Source organism: Tursiops truncatus, chromosome 4 (assembly GCF_011762595.2).
Source record: "Tursiops truncatus isolate mTurTru1 chromosome 4, mTurTru1.mat.Y, whole genome shotgun sequence".
Classification (NCBI taxonomy): domain Eukaryota; kingdom Metazoa; phylum Chordata; class Mammalia; order Artiodactyla; family Delphinidae; genus Tursiops; species Tursiops truncatus.
The window spans coordinates 129,629,623-129,653,554 of record NC_047037.1 but is presented as its reverse complement, the minus strand read 5'-3'; the positions used below and the strand labels follow the sequence as shown (position 1 = coordinate 129,653,554).

General features: G+C 37.7%; 1 protein-coding gene across 1 annotated transcript; it reads left to right on the top strand.

Annotated features, from left to right (window-relative positions):
- Positions 1–18,137: 18,137 nt before the first annotated feature.
- CLDN8 (claudin 8) lies at positions 18,138–20,412 on the top strand. Its single transcript, XM_019922233.3, has one exon. The coding sequence runs from the start codon at positions 18,511–18,513 to the stop codon at positions 19,186–19,188; it is 678 nt and encodes a 225-aa protein (XP_019777792.1). The 5' UTR covers positions 18,138–18,510; the 3' UTR covers positions 19,189–20,412.
- Positions 20,413–23,932: the final 3,520 nt, after the last annotated feature.

The following is a 23,932-nucleotide window of genomic DNA, read 5'->3' as shown; positions in this document are numbered from 1 at the left end:
ATGGGGATAATAATAAAAAATACCAACTAGAGGTCTGTTGATCAGCGATGATAATGTACACAACGGCCTATAGTGATCAGCACAAAATAAGTTCTTAATAAATACTAGCTGTTGACAATAAACCGTAGTAACAGTGTAATAGTAAAATGGCATTTGTTTTTGAGTAACAAATAACATTTTTGCAAAGCCTAAGTTAAAAAAATACTCTTCTTCTAAAAGATAATTAAATGTTATTCTCATAATCAAAAAAGACTGGGGATTCCAGGGAGAAACTTGACCCATCAGATTTAACAAGATATAGTAGAAACATAGTTTAGATTACAATGATGGAACTATGAAATTGTACACTCCCAGCCTACATTTAGAGTATTTTAGAGGGAAACACATTTATTTTCCAGAAAGCAAATAGAGATAACTTAACAGACAAAGATTGGACTTGCCGCAAAGACATGGGCAAAGTTCAAGACCACGATGGCATAGAGCCTGAACTCTATTGCCTACCCCAGTCAGATGGTGGTTTACTGTATTCCTGCTGCAATAAAACCTGTATACAGTTTACGTATTTATATAGAATACAGCTCCACAAAGGATACCTAGAAGAACATGGAATTCTTCTGCAGTTCCTTCTTTCTAAGGATCTAGCAAAAATCCATAGCTAATGTAATTAAACAAACATTCCCTATGCTGAATTTTACATTGTTCTTGCTTCACTTAATCACTTAGGGGTTTCTATCACTACCCCTTGGGACACTTATTCCTAAATTTAGGTCTTGGCTTATATGTTTGCTCAAGTCTTTATTAATTAGGGGTAAAGATGGAAAACGATTCTCCCTTCCGATATCTCTGAAAAACTTTCCCGTTGTCCATGGATTGCTACATGACATTCCTACCTACTGCTCAACATTCTCTTCAGGAATCAATATGCATCTGTTTCCCACTAGGGAGAAAGGCACTAAGATGGTTGAAGTCCCTTTGCTAGGAAAATCTCCTTCTTGCTTGGAAATGAGAATAACACCCTTTTGCACAGAGAGATGACAACTTAAACATCACATGATTAACATTCTTCTTGGGAAAAGTGAGTTAAATTTTTGTGTTAAATCATACCGCACATAATACTGTTTGGTTTACACAAAGGTAATATTAACTAAGATTGTGCCCAAGAAAATAGCTTTGGGAAAAGCCACATAGTCATGAGAAGTCCTAAGCTGAGAGGTGTGCCCTTTTGCAAACAGCATGTTCCCTTCCTCATTCCTCACCCTCCCCCCCAACCAGCAGTCTTTCTCTCCAACTAAATGTATTCACTAAATGTATAAATTAAATGTATAAACTAAATGTATTCATTTGGCCATAAAGCCAAATTCTATGATCTATTAACCCCCTTTCCAGGCCTACTGACTTTTACTGGAAATCTCTGTAACAGTCCAAGGGTGGAATTTTGCTTTTGCTCATTCTGTTACTGTTTAATGTTCCCAGAGGTAAATCCTCTTCCATATCAGAAGCCATTATCACGTTATAGATGCAAAGAAATGTAGTGGCTTCAGCATGATTTTGATTTTTTCCATTTGAGATCTACTTGGATTCCCTTTCATGAAGTAACTGAGCTCCTGCAATTGTCACTTCCTCTAAGAAACCTGTGACTTGGGACACGTAAATACTAATTTTTTTTTTTAAGAACAATGCCTGAGGGAAGAACATGCTGACATTACCTTGAGGCATTTGAGTGTCTGTATGAACATTTGCTCAAAATCCTCCTTTTCTATCTCACTTGGAGAGAACAGCTCTGCTCAGCCAGTCAATCTCAGTGCATTTCTTAGCTTTCTTTATTTTTCTTTTAATGGACCTGTAGTTATTACTTTGTATATACATACATATATATATATATATGTCTCACATGCTGTATTCATTTTATCCAGTCATTTATTATGGACCTATTCTTATTTCCTCTTGAGTAGTTCTATTTCTTGACATATTGGTGAAAGTCATTCTTCTTTCCTCCATCACTGGCAGAAACTCATTGTTTCTGCCTCTGATTGCACTTAGCTTTTTCCCACATATCTTAACTGACTCTGCATTTAAATTGGCATTCTATTCTCAATCATGCCCCTTTCTGATACTCTATTCCCAGTAAAACCACTAGTTGATTTTGTAATTGATCTTTAAAAACAAAATAAAAGCTGTTAAAGATGTTTAAATGTCCACCAGAAATCAGGAATCTTTGGCACACTGACTTGATTTTATGTGACTAACGTGTGAATCTCACTGATGGATCCTAATGAATTTTTCCACTAACAGGGTATGAGCATTATCATGTTATTTTTTAAATAAATTTATTTATTTATATTTATTTATTTTTGGCTGGGTTGGGTCTTTGTTGCTGTGCGCGGGGTTTCTCTAGTTGCGGCAAGCAGGGGCTACTCTTTGCTGCAGTGCGCAGGCTTCTCATTGCAGTGGCTTCTCTTGTTGCGGAGCATGGCCTCTAGGCACGCGGGCTTCAGTAGTTGTGACATGCGGGCTCAGTAGTTGTGGCTTGCGGGCTCTAGAGCGCAGGCTCAGTAGTTGTGGCACATAGGCTTAGTTGCTCTGTGGCATGTGGGATCTTCCCAGACGAGGGATCGAACCCATGTCCCCTGCATGGGCAAGCGGATTCTTAACCACTGCACCACCAGGGAAACCCAAAGCATTATCATGTTTAAAGTGGACCAACTGAAATTTTAAAGGTTAAAGAGCCCTGTGAACAGAGATTAATCTGTCAACATTTCAAAACTGAGCGGAAAACAAGCTCACAGCCCCGTTCAACAACACTCAGAATTCATGATTGGCACTCATAAATCCCCTCTAGTTAGAATCTAGAGAGGAGTATTTCCAAAGAGATAGACAGCTCATAGATTTGGTTGAAGAGTGAACAAACAGACTTTAGCCTAGGACTTTAGGAATGATCCCCAGAGCCACAAAGCAAATCTGAGCCACCAAGGGAGGAGCCGCTCTTGCCATGATGTAAAACTTAAAGCATTTGGAAGCTTCTTTCCATGTTAACTAGTCACCACCACAGAAATATATCTCCTCTGTCACTATCAATGCCAACAAGGTGGATACGCTGCAACCATCCACTCTCCTCTTGTGTTTAACTCAAAGTCCAAACGAGTTTCACATAAGTTTATCTAACTTTTGGAGTCTAAGTAGAATCCAGAATTACCTGAAAAGGAATATGTAAAAAATAACTTTTCATTCTCCAACCTCTTCAGTACAGGGAGACATGCAGAGCATATTTGGAAGGTGTTGGATCAACTCCATACCTGCCTTCTTCAGGTCTATGTATGCCTCCCTGTTCTTTTCCCTCTACCTCTGTCTCACTTCCTCTCTTTTGTCTATATTTTTGTGATCTCTCTTGTCAGAGTCTCTCATTTTCTGCCCATTTCTCTCAGTGTTTACATCTTTTTAGTATTTTACTTTCCCAACAGATTTTTTTTAACTTTCTTTCTTCCAAATCTGACTATAATCTAAAACTCTAAAAACTCTAAGACAAATACATTTTAGAGATTTTTTAAATACTTATCGAAAGTAATTTTATTATTTTATTCTTAATCCTTAGGTAGTGAGTTAGTTGAATATATTATATTCCTTAAAAAAAATTTCATGTAGGTTGCTTTTTTATAATGAACGAGGGTTGAAGACCAAGCATGGTGAAGTAGACAGATTATGGGCTTTGGAGGAAGAAAGACTCAAGATGGTGTTCCAACTCTGCCATGTATTGCTCTTAATCTCTGTGAGCCTCAGTTCCTTAACCTGGACAGTGAAGAGAATAATATCTATCTCAGAGGTATGGCACAGGATTAATACTATATTCCTTTTAAAACACCTGGCAAATCATAGGTTTCAATAATGATAAGTGCTATATTTTACTGATCCCCCCATACCCTTCACCCCCACTCTACAGTTGACTTGACCCTCCCTACACAAAACACATTTGCTACTCAGCCTCATATATGTATGGCCCTTTCTTTGTTTATTTAAGTACTAGAGAGAAGACCATGGCATCTCAGTTTTCATTTCATATCATTTAGAAACATGAATGGCCACAATAGCAGTAGACTTTCTTAAGGAAATGCCCTTGGGCTCCAGGAAGACACCACTGTTTTTCAGTAGGCAGCAGCCTTTTTCCCTAGAGCTGAGACTAATAAATTCTACACCCACAGCAATGGATATAAATCAAGGTGTTATCCAAGGTGCAATTTTACAGAGGAAACATAAATTTGAATATTAATTGTCATGTACTTTAATAATCTTCTTGTCTTTTTTTTTAAGAATAATGAGAGTATTTTTTTAAGAATACCTCGTATTTTAATGAACTTATAACCCAACAGGTCTGTGTTTTGGGAATGAAAATGTAATTCTTCATTACTTTTCCAACACTGCTAAGAAAGTCAGGGATGAGTATATGAAACTCAGCCTGTTGAATCCCGATGTACTATTTTATCTGTGAGTTCATATTGTTCTTTAATGGTCATCATGACTGTATGGGTACTGTGAAATAAATCAGCCCTGTGAGAATAAAGCTATTTGGAATACATCAGATCCTAAGCCCATTATTGTATATAGCAATCTTATCATATTATGCAGTATTATAGGAAAAAACAGAAGATATTTCTTTCTATTTGCTCTGCTTCAAATTTTCCACGTGAATTTTGAATTATCTTAATTTTCATACCTTGATATCAATATTTAAAAATAGTTCTTAAATCACTTCCAAGACTGGGTATTTTATATCTTAAGCACATGACACTAGAAGAGCTTGATTTTCTGTTTCTGTTTCTTTTCTTTCTTTCTTTCTTTCGTGTCTAGCTGAGGTTTTTTTATGGGTTATTAACATCTAATATAATTTTATAATAAGGTAAAAGTAGCCATATATATTCTTATAGGACCAATATCTTCCCAAGGTTTATTATTTCTTTAGCTTGGGGAAGAGCCTTTATTTCTCAATTTGGTGTATTATTGGGAAGCAATGTTACACAGTGATTTTTTTTTTTCTTTTTGGTTGTGTCAGGTCTTAGTTGCAACAGGCAGGCTTCTTAGCTGCAGTAGGAGGGCTCCTTAGTTGCAGCTTGTGGGCTCTTTAGTTGTGGCTCTCTGGCTTCTTATTTGTGGCATGTGAACTCTTAGTTGTGACATGCATGTGGGATCTAGTTCCCTGACCAGGGATCGAACCTGGGCCCCCTGCATTGGGAATGTGGAGTCTTATCCACTGTGCCACCAGGGGAGTCCCCTATACAGTGATCTTAATTGAAATGCTTCAGGAGCCTGTGTTTGTCTAGCCCAAGAGCTAACATCTTCTATTTACACTTATAGTACAACTTGGGTGATGGACAAAATTGTTTTATCAAGGCAGAGGCCTCAGCAACCCCTTGGAGCCAGATGTGCTGTTAGCCAGATTTTACCCAAACCTGTCTATCAACATTTCTTGAGGGAAAGGAGATCTAGATTAATTTATTGCCCTCATACATAATAATTGAGAGAACACTTTCAAAAAATCACTGAAAGATGAATCTGATTAAATTGCATTATTTATCCAACATATGCTAATTTTTTCTTATTCAACACTGGGCAATCTGGATCTGTTTGGAATATGTCTCTGTCATGGGCTGTTGTGCAATATTCAAAGGCGCACAATGAAGATGAACCTGAGGAATGAGCATATCTCAAGATACCAGGCTAACCAACACGTGACACTGACCTCTGTTTCCTAAGCACCAGTAAAACCAGAAAAACAAGGCAAGCATGCAATACATCGGCACAGGTAAATATTGGTTTTGTCTGACCAACAATGCTATCAAAACAGAATTTCTCTTAGGGAAATAATGAATCTACAGAAGCATACTTTGCTATATTCTCCTCCTTGTTTCAGGGATTGTTAAGCAAAGGAAAGATCAGCAGAAGGGTTTTCCTCCACTCATCTCTCCACCAGGCTAACCAGTGTCCTTTTGGGAATGGAAAAGGTTGGTACCTTGTGTTCCGTAAGAGAATTTGGGCACATACCAGCCACTCTTCTTTTCTGATATTTTAATAGCACTTCCAGTCCTCACAGTTTCTTTAACATGGGAACAAATAATATGAACAGCTCGTAAATTATTGAGCTTACCATTTAAGATGAAGACTGATTTTTTTTTAATTAATTAATTTTATTTATTTATTTTTGGCTGCGTGAGGTCTTCGTGGCTGTGCGCAGGCTTTTTCTAGTTGAGGCGACCAGGGGCTACTCTTCATTGCTGTGCGCAGGCTTCTCACTGTGGTGGATTCTCTTGTTGCAGAGCACGGGCTCTAGGCATGGGGGCTTCAGTAGTTGTGGCACATGGGCTTCAGTAGTTGTGGCACAAGGGCTCAGTAGTTGTGGCGCACAGGCTTAGTTGCTCCACGGCATGTGGAATCTTCCCAGACTAGGGCTTGAACCCGTGTCCCCTGCATTGGCAGGTGGATTCTTAACCACTGCACCACCAGGGAAACCCCAAAGACTGATTTTGAAAGCAGATTTATATTTTCCTTGGGAGCCTTTCAAATGCTCTTGGTAGTTTACAAAAAGGAAAAAAAAAAATGTGTGTTATTCAAGGGAAAATCTAGAGGTGGATACTAAACAGCTCTAAGTACTTTCTCCTCTACTATGTTTGTGCAACATGCAGAACTGAATTACCATAGTTTGGGACAACTAGTGCAACTCTTCAGGGTGAAACATAATACTGGTGATCACAATGTTTACTTGCATAGTGCTTTTATCTAAGGAGATCTAAGCCCTTCACAGGGCCAGTAATTCTTAAAGCATTCCACAGAGGCAGCCAGCAGGTTCTGCACTCCTGGTGTTGACAAAGAAACCGAAACATGGGTGAGGTCAGCTTTCTTGATGGCAATTGGTACCTGGAGGTCACGGTGTCTTGAAACGTGGTTAGAAACTGACAAACATTGTACCAAAGTTGTTCCACATGTTTTGTTCAGCAATCACACCTTTGGCAATGTTAAAAATTGGAGAATTTCATTTAAAAGCCCAGATGTTTGTCTTCTTGTTAAGAATGGAAAGTTCTCATAACACAAGGGTGCACTCCCTTGTGGTGAACATCAGTTGGATTTGAGCAGCTTTTGCTGCATTAGGGGAGCATGCACTGTCCTTACCTGCTCTGCTTCATTTTTTTATTATTTTTTTTTGGTTCCCATCCTGGTCCCAGCAGGCATTTGTGTTTGGGACACTGTGTCATAAATCCTATGATTTTACAATCGACGGAAATGGTGGTTCTAAATGGGAGTCGTGCTTGCAGCAAGTGTTCTCTCCTAATTAGCCCATAAGTTCCTTGAGGCAGGCACTGTGCCTTGGGCCTAGTTAATCTTCAGTTCTTAGAGCAACATCGGTCTTGTGGTCACTGGGTAATCAATATTTGATGAATTAATGAGGGGATAAACAAATGAAGGACTTAAAATGACATTTGAGTCAAGCTGTTAATTACTGGGACTGTTTATAGCAGGAAATTTTCTCCTTAGATGGAAAATGGACTTGAGAGGTTTTCCTGAATTGAACTTTGTTGACTGATTTAACATTTTCCATGATGACCAGTGCCTGACACAAAGGAATCATTGTAATTGGGATTTCAAACCTAGAGTGAAGGTTGGTAGAGTGTGGCCACAGAACATAACAAATATGTAGATGAGCTACGTGTGTCAAGATGTAAAGTGAGGGCTTCCCTGGTGGCAAAGTGGTTGAGAGTCCGCCTGCCGATGCAGGGGACACAGGTTTGTGCCCTGGTCCGGGAAGATCCCACATGCTGCAGAGCGGCTGGGCCCGTGAGCCATGGCCGCTGAGCCTGCGTCCAGAGCCTGTGCTCCGCAACGGGAGAGGCCACAACAGTGAGAGGCCCACATACGGAAAAAAAAAAAAAAAAAAAAAAGATGTAAAGTGAGAAAATGGTCTGTGAGAGTAAGCTTGGGGATGTCAAAATCCAGTTGGACTGCTGCCTTTTTCTTCTGATCTTTTCACTGTAGGAATAAGTGTATTCACTGAATAAGTCTATTCACTGTAAGTCTATTCTCTTCTACTCTGGGTGCTCCCATTACAACCCCAGAGAGTCAGCTGTGAATTGCTTTGTAAGGAGAATGCCCCTTCCTTTATGAAACTTGTACCACCAGGGATTTTTTTTTTTTAAATGCCAAAGGTAGTTTACTATCTCCAAATTAAAGAATAGACTAATTCAATTACAATAGTATATGTAATGTTTCTAGCATGTGTTAGATGATCAATACATGTTATTTAAATGGAATCTGAATCTCAAGGGAACCATAAGAACCATATTTATATTTAGATAAATGTTACATGAAAAACTTTATTTATTTATTATTTTGTACTACGTGGACATATTCTCATGTACAGAATTCAAACAACATAGAATCTACAGAATCTGAAAGTCTTTCCTTTATAACCCCACTCATACACATATAAGCACTCCTATGTTACAATCCCCAGGAGAACGACTGTCCACAATTTGAGGTACCAAAATCATACTTTAAAAGTTTTTCTCTGTTTCGCTAATTCTAAAAAGCTTTGCTCAAAACAGTGTAAAATTTGAGACAAATTTCGACTGAAAAATAAGGGAAACACACACACTTAAACAGTAATCCATGCACATTTCTAATTATTTTCAAATAAAATCACTGTTTCAAGTTTTATAGCTAAGTTAGTCTGTTCATTGGAAGCCAAAGAAGGCCCCAGTAATAGCTCACTTATGGACTGATCATACACTCATTTGTAGTGGAAGTTCTTTCCCTTCCCGTTCTGAGTTCAGAGTAAATCACAACAAGGCAAATAGATGAAGGCAGGCTGATGCAATTGAGATTAGTACTGAAGTAGCTTATTACTCCTAAATGAAACCCCTTCCCGCAACATCATTGACTCATAAGAATTCTAGTTTGAAGATGGGCAAAGTAAAGTAAAAGTCCTGAGACATCAGAACTACTCCTAAATAGTAGGGAAGGGAATAAATTTTGCTTTTTCCATTTGAGAAAATGCATGAAAGATACATAGAGGCTCTTTCTAAAGTTAAAAAATATATAAGTACTCTATTTTTTTTTAACTTCCTAACATTCTATATCTTTTTTCTATTATTTTAGTATATTTAGAGAATAATAAGTGATAATTTTCCAGTATATTAAAATTATATATTTAACAAAAATGGTAACCTAGATTCCCAATTTACCAATATTTGCCAAGATAACTGAAAGAGTATTCGATTAATAATAGTAAGCACTACCAAAAAATGGGGATCTGTGTACTGAGAAAAGAGAAGGGAGGTAGAACAAATAAGAAAATGGAAGTCTTTTGCTGAAAATACTCAAACTTGATGAATGCTGAAGCAAAATACATGGGCCGACTGGGATGTTATTTCCACCTCTTAAAGGGTAGAGCTAACTGTGTAGTGAAAGGCTGATAGAGCCAGAGCTGAGTAGTATTTTAGATTCTTCTCTGCTTAGGTATTGACCTGAAAAAGTCTGACAAAGTGATGTAACTTACATGTAGGAGATTAACAAAATTCTACGTGCTTAGTGTTTTTTTCTGAAATGCTACTATTCATTTATTGCAAATATTTCCTGAGCTCTTACTATGAACCAGGTAATGTCTAGTGGTTGGATATAAGATCAGGGGACAAGACAAAGTCACTTTTCCCATAGCATTTACATTCTATTGGGAAAAACAAACAATAATAAAAATAAACCAATGCATACATGAGCAACAGACAGTTTTCTTGGCCAGAGTGTCCTAGTTACCAAGAGTCACCAAGGAGATATCAAAAACTGGGGTATAGAGATTTCAGCACTATCTGTGTGATATTAAATAAATATGGAGAGTTTTGTTATGTGCCAGGCACTATGCAATGCTTTGCTACAAGGGTAGGTAGAACACAGATGGCTTCTGTTTTTCATGGGTCTTTTGAATGAATCCTCAGCTATAGCATGAGGTGCGCAGAGGATCACTCACACCTGCTTTGGATCTATTTTCCATCCTGCTCTTGTATACAAAGACACACTTCCCTGTTCCAAGCTCTTAACTTGGAGGGAAGCCTGACAGGGCAGGACCAACCAGTTGAGCAACAAAGGAAAGAGATGGAATGTTCAGGAGTATGAGAGACCAGAGGGCTAGCTGAAACTGCCTGAGAGAGCCTTCCAGAAGCCAGTTCAGTAGTCACATACAAGTCCCTGGAGCAGGAATCCTTAAGAAGATCGTAAAGGAGCAAGGGTCAGAGAAAAGGGAAGATAAGAACAAGAAATAGCAGGGTGAATGAGCCAGGAAGTTGTGTAACTACCCCGGACAGTTGACTTGCCTCTGCTGAATGTTTACAGTCTCCTGGAGGTGCTTTTCATGGGTTGTTTGATTTCATTTAAAGGCTCCAAATGCCTTGGAGTTGCTTTTGCGTGGAGTGAAGACAGGCTGTTCTCCTTACCTGCTTGTGCAGTTAATGGTGTGCCTTTTCAAAGTCAAAAGAATGGTTTGGATCATTGGTAGAGTGCCTTACCATGAAAAAGGCGAGATCTACTGACCAGATCAGCACCAAACTCCTGACCCTGACTCAAGTCAGCACTAAATTATCTAGTGTCTTTCGTGGTCTGAGTGCTGGGTGAAATTTGGGAATGTACAGCAGGGCAAGGCTCCTACTCTTCAGGAGACCAGAGGCTGCAGTATTGCAATAACACCATAAGAGTAGAAAAACACACAGCCACTCTATCAAAAGGTCCTCAAAAGCAACATTTGGTAGTGTTCTTGCAACTCCCTGAAATGGACCTATACCTAAAAGACCAAAGGATGTGCTTTTGTTTACCATTCTGGAACAAACAAATCTGGCATTTTTAAAGCTGTATAATCGTGAACAGATGTTATTAATATCATTTTTAAAGACTTGGTTTATTATGACAATTGTAATTGACCCAGCATTTCTTTTTCCCACTGCCCCCTCACTGCTCTGCAAATATAAAAACTATAAAAAGCAGAGACTATGATTTATTTCTTGATCCTCAGTGTCTATCATGGTGTCTCGTACATAGTATATTTGTTGGATGGTTGGAAATGTTCAGAAGATGTTTCATGAGTCATCATTTTGAAAATTTTGCAAAAATTACAAATTCTCTATCTATTTGAGATAGAAGTTGTACAGCTTTAAATTTTTCTCATATTCTCATTGAAAAGATATTAGGAAGTCCAGCATGTTGTAGTATGTTGCAATATTTTCTTTTTCTTTTAATAGCTAAGACTCAAGAATACCATGCACTGCTTGTTCCAATAATATTCTTACCCAGTGTGGTCTGAAGTTGGTTTTAAGTAAAACAGTTAATGTCTAACCCTATCAAAATTTGCAAACACTGGTTGCCTAAGGCAGACAGAATCTTAACTTGAATTTTAAGTGGAAGGTTAATTGTTTTGTAAATTAACCAGTAATAGGCCTAGCTCTATTTGCCTGGTTAATTACATTACCCAGTCCTGTTAACTCCAACTTTACAAGAGAAAGTCATTTCTTAAGCTCCCATATTCACTGTTTGCTCATAAGGACGTGTGTGTTTGTGTGTTTTCCATGTGTGTGGCCTTTTCAATGATAAATTTGCATCTTATGGTTCTCATATTGAACAATGGCTCTTGCTGTAGGGAAAGGAGACAACTTATTACTACTGTCCATCCTGCTTCAAATGCTATTGAAAACCCACAATGTGCAGAGCATTATTCCAGACAACAGCAAGACATAAAACTATAAAATGATGCACGCAATGAGTTTGATTTGGAAGCAGGTCTGTAAGGACATACTGGCTCAAGAGCATGGCCTCAGACATTTGACAGACTTGAGTTCCTACATTGGCCTTTCTACTAGTTAGTTGTGGGACTTTGGGCCATTTATTTAAACTTCATTAAGTCTGAGTTTCCTTAATAAAACTGATATAATAATTGTACTGTTCTAATAAGGTAGTTGGAAGGATCAAATCGTATAATTAATTAATATATTATATAGTTTAATAATCTTAATTTTTAATATAACTTATTATTTATTGAAGAGTTCTTATTAGCATAATAGTATTACATAATATTTTAAAAATATGTTAAGCATATGTAATCATATTGAAGATATTATCTTACATGCTTTGTCTTTTCTTTTCCTTTTTGTAGTTAACCTGAGTTAAACTTGATGTGAATTGCTGTGGATTCAAAATTAAATTATGAGAAATGTTCTTTTTTGGCCCTATTCATTATCAGATGTTACCATTTCTGGTAACAATGAATGTTGTTACCAGATGAATGTTACCAATGAATGTTGTTACCAGATGAATGTTACCAATGAATGTCTCCACTTGGCCAGAAATTTGTCTCCTCTCTTAAGGGAGATGATGATTTTATTTCTGAATTCTGTCATGGAGACTTCCCTGGTGGTCCCATGGGAATCCGCCTTACAATGCAGGGGACGTAGGTTCGATCCCTGGTCAGGAAACTAAGATCCCACATGCCACGGGGCAACTAAGCCCACGTACCACAACTAGAGAGCCTGCGTGCCACAAACTACAGAGCCCACACGCTCTGGAACCCACGCACCACAACTACAGAGTCCACATGCCCTGGAGCCTGCACATCAAAACTAGAGAAGAGAAAAACCCGCATGCCACAATTAGAGAGAAGCCCGCGTGCTGCAATGAAGAGCCTGCATGCCTCAACAAAGATCCCACTTGCGCAACCAAGATCCCGTGTGCCGCAACTAAGACACGATGCAGCCAAATAAATAAATAAATTCTGTCATGGACGCTTTGTTTTCCTCGTTCAAAGGTGCACATCATTCTTTACATTTCAATAAAAAGAATTGTGACATGAGATGAAAAGTTTAAGAAAATTGTTTTCAAACAATTCCGAAAATAACCATGTGGAATGCAGTTTTACGCAACTTACAAATGTTTTTCATTTTTGGCTTTTTGTCAAAGACAGAAAAGTTGTTCCTGAGTCACTGAAAAGAACAATTTTAGTGAACTAATAAAGGTATCATGTCCTACCTCTGTTGATCACCAAGTCCTGTAAAACACAAAGGAAAGTTTTCCTGTATTACAATAAGCTGAGGGTGCTGATACATGAAGCTCTTCACTTCATTGCACTAAAATTGTTTAATTCTCATTTTAGCCAAATATGTGTCCAGCAATGGTTAGATCATTAAGTACCACGACCTAGTCTGTAGTTAAGAAACTATCAAGATGAAGATGATAATGAGAGATGGATAAGAAGGGGTGCCCTATAATGATTTCTGAGTGGGGAACTCTCTGAAACTCTAAACAAGGAATAACTGTGGTGTGTCTTCCCCAGGAGAAACTTCTCTGAAAAGAGTATCAAAAGATATATATTTCAAATATCAATGAATCAGATATTTGAAAAAAAAAAAAAAAAATCACAAAGCTTGACCATGCAAATAGTTCTCAATAATGCACTACATGGAAAAAAAAATGTGTTGAACAAATTTTGTTTTTCATTAACTTTGATCATATGTGTTTATATAAGAGATTTCCTTTCTCTAATTTCCTTCAGGAGATTGTAGACAATACAGGAAAAAAACATGGAATTTAGGTCTGAATCTAGGTTCTATTTCTATGGATTCATCAAGCAAAAGCTGTGTGATCTTAGAAAAGGCACAGTCTCTATTGAGTTTCAATTTATTCAATTACAAAAGGGGGCTAATAACCCTTACTTCATAGGGAGGTTTTAAATATAAGATGTAATGCATGTAAGTAACCTGTGACATAGGGATAATTTAATACTCTGTAACTACTGTTATTACTAGGAAATTTCAGCAGCTTTAAAAGAAATTTTCACAAATCATTAGAAGGAGGATGTTTCATGTCAATTAGTCTATAGAGAGTGCTCATTAATTTAGTGAAAAGAATTCCCACAGTATAAAGCTTAATTAAAAAAAAAAAAAGATCTCCCTGAATTTCTTGTCCTTTAGTGGGATTATCACATACACTACATGCAACAAAACATGTGGACCTATCTCCCAAAATATGTCAGAATTCACTGCAAGTCAGATTTTATTTTAGTTTATTATTTATTTATTTATTTATTTGCGGTACACGGGCGTCTCACTGTTGTGACCTCTCCCGTTGCGGAGCACAGGCTCCGGACGCGCAGGCTCAGCGGCCATGGCTCACGGGCCCAGCCGCTCCGCAGCATGTGGGATCTTCCTGGACCAGGGCACGAACCCGTGTCCCCTGCATCGGCAGGCGGACTCTCAACCACTGCGCCACCAGGGAAGCCCAGATTTTATTTTTTTTAAAATGCAATGAAAAGTAGGAGAAAGACAAAAACATTTCAATAATCATTATTCACATTGTGTATTTTTTATTTATGTTCACTCTATTTTTTTTATTAACCTTGGAACAAAAAGGACTCCTGAGACAAGAAGAAAAGACTTTTCAGAATTATGTGAACTTAATTGCTTGGATTTGTTAGTAGCTAGATGTTAGCGACTGCAGGTTTGTGTCCCTCCCAAATTCATATATTGAACCCTAATCCTCAGTGTGATGGTATTTAGAGGTGGGGGCTTTGGGAGGTAATTAGGTTTGATGAGGTCATGAGCGTAGGGTCCTCATCATAGGATTAGTGCCCTTATAAGAAGGGAAAGAGAATAGAGCTCTCTCACTCTCTCTGCCATGAGAAGGCACAGCAAGAAGATGGCCAACTGCAAACCACAAAGAGGGCTCTCACCAGAACTCCACAATCTGGCCCCCTGATCTCAGACTTCCTAGACTTCAGAACTGTGAAAAATTAATGTCTGTTGTTTAAGCCACACAGTCTATTGTATTTTGTTAAAGCAGCCTGAACTAAGACACAGCAATTATTATATAGAAAGGAGTTCATTTTTAAGCAGAGCAAATATAAACCGTAGAGAGGTGGTGAATACAGAGAACTGCTAATAGCTACAGAACTTGGAGAGCAGAGAACATCACAAAGACAAATAGGATGATAGTTCAAGAACATGTGGCAATACCCAAGATTATTTTGGGAACAGCAAACAAAGATACTTATTGATATGTAATCTTCTTTTTCCCAGGACAAGATGGTCAGCCAAGTACAGTTAATTAACGTGAAAAATAATTAAAAATAAACACAGGTTGAAAGCTCTCAACACAACAGAGAAAAAAGAATGACCTATATGGGAAAATAATCTAAAAAAGAGTGGATATATTCATGTATATAACTGATTCACTTTGTTGTACAGCAGAAACTAACACAATAGTGTAAATCAACTATACTTCAATAAAAATTAAAATAAATAAATAAAAATCTTTAAAAAATATAAATACAAGAAAAAATTCAGAAAACAGTAGAAATTGGCAATGGCTTGATGGGCAGAAACAAAGATTATTTCAAGTAGTGATGAGAACTAATAGGAACCCCAGACTAAAGAGTTGGTGGTTAAAGATTAACTGCTGTAACAGTAAGGATGACAAAAACAAGGGCAGTCTGTCAGTGACATTGTGTGCTATCATTTATAAAGAAGAAGCATTTGCATGTGTTATGTAGCTGTCAGGACTAAATTTAATTTAGTAAATTTAATTGCCAAACTTAAATCATGCTTTTGATAATGTAGACAAAAGGGAGATCTCAGGAGACAAGGGGAGCATAGTGGGTCAACATGGGCATGCTTTTCTTTCTTGGGTTCTTGTTAATATTTTGGTTCTTCCTAAAAATGGAATACAAATGATAGAACAATCTCTGTAAGTTGCTCTGTAGTTCTAAATTAAAGAAGACTAAAAAATGTTATTAATCAGCTAATTCTCTAAGCATTATTGCTATCTGAATTTTGTAGACAAGTTAATCACCTCAGGGACATAGTATTACGGAAAAGTCAGTAAACAGTGAACTTGACTTTTTAAGCTCTGAATTTAGGGCTTTCTGTCCCTAGAAAACTTAGTATTGCCATTTTTCCCTGTCTTTCTCATTTCCTCTGACCTTTAGGGCACAGTTATTTCAGAATATCATGGGGATAACTGGATCGCTGTGTGATAAGAAACCTGCCTGAAGGCCCTGGGCTAGTTCCTGATAGGACAGCTAACTCTATAATTATTCTAATGCGAACCCAAGGTTGATTTCTCATTCTGATCGTAATCTTTTGGCTAAGAAAATTTCAGGAGTAAAGTACCAATAGTTTTGAAATGGGGGAAATATTTTTGTGTGAAATAAGGTCTTGGTAAATAAAGCTTAATGCTTCAAGGAAGAGAGGTTTGATAGTGCATGAAGGCAACGGGTACATCAATCCACACCTAGGAGGCAGCTCCTAGGTGAAGGCTGAGGCTCTCAAATATGTAGATACCTATTTCTATCACGTTTTCCTGTTTTTATGTAGATATTCTGCAATATTCAAACGGACTCCTAAAAAACAAGTCACATGAATTTAGAGATTTTGATTTGCTTCCCTACAAATGTAAATATATATACACATATATACACACATATATGTGTATATATGTGTGTGTGTATATATATATATAAAATATACATATATCTATATATGTATATATATATAGTTTTAGTTTGTCATTATCTCAACCAGTTATGTCATTCCTTTTTCATTTTCCAATTCTGTCAAGTCATTCCCTTTGCCCAGGTTGGCAATTCAAGATAAAAATAATAATAATCTGCTGTTTTGATTTCAACTCTCTTTTTATGGATTACAGATTACTTTTCCAAGGTTAACTTATTTCCCCCTCCACCGCAAGTCTGTACCTGAAACAAACCTGAGGGAGAAAATGCTAGATATTTTCTGTTATCAAAAGGGATATGCTCTAGGTTCGTCCTTAAATGAGGCCAACAAAGGAGGAAAATTACTGTAAATATCAGCTTTTATTTTTTTCTTAATTTCAATGTGTCCAGTCTAATAAAATAATAACAACTGGGCTTACCAGACATTCCTACTTTTTTTTTTTTTTAGAAGACAGTTTATTTTGGCATCTTTTTCTTCCCCTCCTTCAAAGTACTTTTGTTTTAACCTCTGTAAAGCACTAAGATTTTTTGGACCATTAAATTTTCAAAGTTTAACAAGTGAGCAGGGGATGCTTTCTTCCATACTCAGATTTAAGATAGTACAAGGACGCAGAGAAGAAGCAAAATTGTAAATAAAAGATCATTTTTATGATGTAAAAATGAAAGGAAATTAGCGTTTGAAGTATGGAAAGACAGGACAGTACATTCAAGGGCCCTCCAGAAGAAAATCGCTAGTGGAGTTTTCCCAGATCAACATGCATATTTTAGCTCCACTGTTGTCATCGATATTATTTTGAGATGAGACCGTTGAAAATGCATTACATTAGGGGTTTCTACCTCCTCCTGCAGACATGGTATTAAAGACAAGTTTAATTGACAAATTTAGTTGATTCAATGAATATAGTCATTTTGTCCTGTAAATACTTATTTAGAAATATCAGCCATTTGTATAGACTTAGGATGCTTACACCATCTGTAGAATTCTAGTTGCTTAGGTCTAGGAAGACAGAGTAGTAAAGATAGAGCCACAGAATAAGCTAGCAGCCTGTAAGCCATTGCATCATTTAATTGCTATTGTGAGTGCTTGCTACATAAGAATCCAGAAGAAGAAACCAGAAGAAAATCGCATGGATTCTTTTTTCTTGCTTCTGCAATTTTTTTTTCTTAGAAATCAAGATTATCAGGAAAATACTAATGAGTAGTCTCCCTGGCTCAAAAGAAAACAACATGTGTTTGGTGCCGTGGAGGAGGACGACGTTGTATATTTAATTACTTGAGCCTTATTTTGTCCTTTGGCATGATCTGTTCCCTGATTTCACTACAGTCAAGGTTGCTTTGAAGTTGTAGACAAATTAAATCAAACACTTGGATCATATGTGTCCCAAAGAATGTGGTTTCTCAGGTATGAGCAATCTATCAATCCTCTGCTCTCCTTTCACTTTGGCACTGTGACAGTCCTAGCAAAGTTCTTAGGCAGAGATTTTATTTTGTGTCTTCGTCACAGCGGCTCTTACTAAAAGTTTCCGCATTGCCAGTACAAGTTGCGACTTTCACATCTCAAGGGATTGATGCATTTCTTGATGATCGTGCAAGCATTCCTAATTATGCCTCCAGGTAAATATACTGCTGTCTTCTTGGACAAATGAGAAGTACAAAGAATGTTTATGTGCAGGTCTAGCAGTTCCAAAGTATCTCTTGCGGGCTTAGACACACCTGAGTTACCATCCCCCTCTTACTGGCTGAGAAAGTTGCCCCACCTGATTTGTAAGTTTACCTGCGGTAGTCAGTGAAGTGAGGGTGAGTGGGCACCTCAGCCGGCCAACACTGGATTTAATCTGGTTAGAAGTAGCACAGCAGCTCTTATTTGAAAAAACACTGAGTTCTGAGTTCATTACTACAGGAAAACTCTTCTCCCCTGGGACTCAGAGAACCTTGCTTCAGAGTAGCCCTACCGGCTCAGGAGTCCAGTCAGATAAAATCCATCCTGGAGGAGAATGGCTACCTATGCCCTGCAAATCGCTGGACTGGTGCTTGGTGGTGTTGGAATGGTGGGGGCAGTGGCTGTCACCATCATGCCTCAGTGGAGAGTGTCTGCCTTCATTGGAAGCAACATTGTGGTTTTTGAAAACCTCTGGGAAGGACTGTGGATGAATTGCATGAGGCACGCTAATATCAGAATGCAGTGCAAAATCTATGATTCCCTGCTGGCTCTCTCTCCGGACCTACAGGCATCCAGAGGACTGATGTGTGCTGCCTCTGTGCTGTCTTTCCTGGCTTTCATGACGGCAGTCCTTGGCATGAAGTGCACCAGATGCACCGGGGACGATGAGAAGGTGAAGGGTTACATCCTGCTAACGGCTGGAGTAGTCTTCATCGTCACTGGCCTTGTGGTGCTCATCCCTGTGAGCTGGGTTGCCAATTCCATCATCAGAGACTTCTACAACCCAATAGTGGATATTGCCCAAAAACGTGAGCTGGGAGAAGCCCTCTACATAGGCTGGACCACGGCACTGGTGCTGATCGCTGGAGGGACACTGTTCTGTTGTGTTTCTTGTTGCAATGAGAAAAGCAGTAGCTACAGATATTCCATACCTTCCCACCGAACGACCCAGAAAAGCTATCACATGGAAAAGAAGTCACCGAGTGTGTACTCCAAAAGTCAGTATGTGTAGTTGTGTATATTTTTAAACTAGCTATAAAGCCATGCAGATGACAAAAATATCCACTATTTTCTAAAAATGGAACCCCCCCAAAACACTGATTTGCTGTTCTTAACTGCCTGCTATTAATTACAGGAACTGTGCATCAGCTCTTTATGATTCTATAAGCGATTTCAGCCGAATGAGATATTATATACATTGCTCTGATTGTTCTAGAAAGTACAGTCATTTGTTTTCTAAAATAGTTCATGCTGTTTTCTCCTTTTATCAGTTACTTCAAAATGACATTGTTAAAGACGATTATTTTACAACTGTGATTTCTTTATGGCATAGCTTTATGCATATAGATGAGAGTGACATTTTTATGTCGCATAAATAGAGACAGGCTTATATCGTTCTATTTTAAATGAAACACTGATTCATTACACTGAATAAATAGAATTCAACTATTGCTTTTCAGGGGAACCAGGGATAAGATTGAAGAAGGTTAATATTAATTGTTTAAAAACAGCTTAGTGATGAATGCACTTGATTTATAATGAAGGTTAAAATGAAGGCTTTAATCAGCAATGTAAAGGGAACTAAATGGTTTTTTGAGATCCTATTTTTCAGCCCAGGAGTTAGAAATCCTAACTCCTTTATCCTCATTCCCCAGAGGCCTTCCTTTTCTTGTATATTAAATGAACAGCTTTTAAAAGGCAGCTATTTTGTCAAGGGGCTTTGCATTCAAACTGCTTTTCCAGAGCTATACTAAGAAGAAAGATAAAACTATAGTCTTAGAAACATTAAAGACTTCAGGAAGGTGAAAATTTTTTTTCCTCTTTTTAAGTTTTTGTGGCTGGAGAAGGATACATTTTGACAAGAAATCATATATGTATATGAATATTTTAATAACTATTTGTATACAGACTTTGGGTTTTCATTAATGTAAATAACAGAAGAGAAAAATAATATGTCTTTATTTGCTTATTAAAAAATAAAACTGAGCTGTCCCTTGTGAACTGTATCTTCTCCTATGTGGATACTTAAGTCAAAATTGTCATTTAAGTCCTTCAAAGATAAAATTTTTAATTTGTGTCATTTTTGTTCAATTTTACTAAGGTATAGAATTACTATATCTTGTGTTTTCCCCAAATTTGATCCAACAGTTAACGGATTTGAAAGTTTGTATCTACTTTTTTCTACCTTAAGTGACTATGTATGTTACCTGCTTTATGTCTTTTGTATTAATAAATTGTGCCTTTTTATATTAAGTTTATAGTCTTTCTTTATTCTCCACTTTTTCTATTTTCTTAACTTGTAGAGTTTAAAAACTTGATATTTTCATCTTTGCAGTTTTGAAGAAAGACTATCAAAGTCACATTTTAAAGATAAAGATAGATTCAGCATTAATTTTTGAGAATATAAAGTATATATCATTTAACAACCTTACAATGATTGGATTCCCATACTAATATTTGATGCAGATATTTATAATTTATTAAGATAATGCTATAGGTTACCCCCCAAAATCTATATCCTATAAATATTATGTTTGTAATAGCCATTTATGTAAAAAATTTCTATAGCTAAATATGTTTCTACCTCTGAGAAGTAGTGTTAATTAATAACAGTGGGTAATGTTTTAGGGACATGCATTATATACTAGGACCTCTACTTCTTTATATGAATTATATCATTAAATCTTTTATGAGATTGATATGATTAGTTCAATCACAGATGAGGGCCCCTCAGAACAGTTTACTGATTACCCAATAGAGTCAGGAGAAAAAATAAGGACTGTCTGATTTCACAGTCCATGCTCTTTTTCTTCAGGGCAAGTAGATTTTCTTCAGCAATGTCTAGTTTACAAACTGATTTTTGCATGTGAAAATGACTTGCTTAACTACTGTTAGTTGTGAAAACTTTTAGTGTTTTTCTGAGATTGGTGATTTTCCAATAGCCTAATACCAATTTACCTTAGGCAATTTTGGGTCAAAACATTCATAAGAGCAGAAATAAAGGAAAACTAACTAAGCATTTTGGAGAAAGAAAAAAGTCCAATCTTCTAAGCACGAGCCTTTAATCAAACATCCTTTTTACTTAGAAAGCTCTCCTGAATATCCCAAACTCAGTTTATTCTTTTCATCTTCTTTTCCCTAAAGCAGAATTCTAACATTGCTAGTTTTCTGTGGCATCACCTTTTGAGTATCTCTGAAATCTTTCTCCAACTTTCCACCTTACTAACATCTCTCTTTCCTACCCTCTAGACTTGTGTTACGCCTTCCTCCAGCTACCCTCCATGTTCCTAGCTCAGTTCTTTCTAGAATGCAAGTCAGACCCCATCACGTTCTGCCCATAATCCTTGTAGGAATGCTCCATTGCCTGTAAGGTAAATCTAAATGCCTTAGCAGATGATAAGAGACAAGAAGGAAAATCTGTCTTATAATCTTCATGGCAAACTTTATCACACAGTAACATCAGTGTATAACGAGTATGATAACAATTATAAAATGGATGTCCAAAACTAGAATAATTCATATGCCAAATGTCTTCTTTAATATCCTGAAAAATATGCACTGGTATAAGGAAATGGTTTGACTGGTGGCAAATTATGTGCAGAAAGGATGTTTGATATTCTAGTCTTATGGAGAAAAAATGTGGTGTGACAAAAAGAACACAGGGAGGTGGGGAGTATAATTTTATGTCCTCAGCTTACAGCTGGACTTTTTTCTCTTTCATACTGTACCACCTGCAGCCCATACCCTGAACCACTTCTGCTGAATCTGTATCCAAAATGACCCCCTCCCACACTGCAAAAATTGGTATTAAGCTGCATTACCTTAAGTGCTAGGGATATGGGGATGGCCAAGACAGTTTTTGTTCTCAAAGAATTTTCAGTCTAACCAGAGACAAGAGCAAGAAACGTACCCTTCATTGCAAGCCTCCCAGCTGCTTGGCCTTTTCTTTTCTGACCACATCAATCCTCTAACAATTCTATGAATTACTTAAGAAATCATGAGAATACTGAGTATCAAAGATTTTATATATATATATATATATATATATATATATATATATATATATATATATATATATATATATATATCCCCTAATCCAAGAGGCTGTACTCTTCCTACTGTAATATTGTCCAGAGACATCTCTCCCAGAGTTAACTTTCTGCACAATAAATGTCATCTCACTGTCCCAGCTCCAAGCCTCCCTATGACTCACTGGTCCCAGCACCCTTTCTCCCTGAGTCCCAGGGTGGACCTCATCATCAGTCTTTGCTACCCCTAAGCTCCTCTCTCTCCTCCCTCCCAACTTCTACAGAATTTACTGATTCTCAGTTCCTGATATCCATTACCTTTTTCCTTGGAATATATTCTATTTTTTAGACTCATATCATATTTCAAATTCACCAGGCCTCCTTCCTTTCCCTGAGAAGGCCTCCAAGAGCTGCTGGAACAATATCCCTGCAAGCCCCTCCTCCCCACTCTGATCCCACCACCCACTGTGCAAAGCAGAGCAGTAGCTGGGACCCAGCCAACAGGCAGAGCAAAGAGACCAGCTTTCTGCAAAGCTTCAGGCCCTGCCAGATTCCAGAAGGAAAGAGCAGTACTGTGTTCAATTCTGAGAGTCATGGGAAGCAAGAGATTCCTGGTGCAGAGGCCTAAGGCTAGGCCCAAAGCCCTGTGCTGGGGTGAGACAAGCAGGAAGAGAAATGTGGGCCTTACCTGCTTCATAAATAGTCTTTGAAGGAGGGTGGCATTTGTACACCTGTGTAGTCTCAAGGTGGATAATCAGGGACAGCAAAACTGTGGGAGACTCAAGTACAGGGTAGCCTCTTGCTTGTCCTGGGGCCTCGGAGAGAACTGTCACTGAGAGTGAGGATATTGAGAAAGAGAGAGAGAGAGAGAGAGAGAGAGAGAGAGGGAGAGAGAGGCAGAGAGGGTACATCCCAGGGCCCCAAGAGAGAGACAGCAACTTTCAGGTCATTAGATCACCAGCCAACAATGAGAATCCCTGTCACCCTACGGTGGGCTATTGCTAATTACAACAACTTAACTTCCACAAGAAAAGAGATCCTAGAATCACTTAACACCAAATGGGACTCAACAACCAGAAAAAGGAAGTGTAAACTGAGTGCCCACAACTGGCAGAGGATCTTTGAGGAAATGATCTCCTGGGAAAGAGAGATGTCTTACACAAACAAACTCTAGCTGTAAGAGCCAAAGGGAGGTTGAATCATAGAATTAAAGAGCTTCTTTTTCCTGAAATAACATAACTTTCACATTTAAAAAGTCTGCAGGGAAGGAAGCCTTGAGGGAGGTCAGTGCTGTGGGAAAAACTGGAGGTTTGGAAGATCAAGTAGAAGAAAAGCTCCAAACACAGAGCAATCATAGAAAAAATTAAGGAGAAAAAGATGTAACTCATAAGGAAAAATATAAAGAACTTGGAGAACAAGTTCAAGGACCTAAGGGGAAAATTCAGAGAGAGGAATAAAAAACAGATGAAAGCAGTGGCAATCACTTAAAGAAAAAAAAAAAAAAGTATTAAAGTCTTAAATTCCAAGCTCAAAAAGAAAGTATGCAAGGTTTCACCAATCATAAGAAATTACCTAACAGCCAAAACAAGAAAAACATACTACTTCTGGCAAATATTTCAACCACAAACCTAGAAGCTAGATGATGGTGGATTAATAATTAAAGAAAACGAGAGAGCAAAGACCATAATCCAATAAGTCTTTTCCAAACAAAAACTACATTTCCCTGTT

Coding starts and splice junctions, on each gene's coding strand:
- CLDN8 (XM_019922233.3), top strand. CDS start 18,511: ATGGCTACCTATGCCCTGCAAATCGCTGGACTGGTGCTTGGTGGTGTT.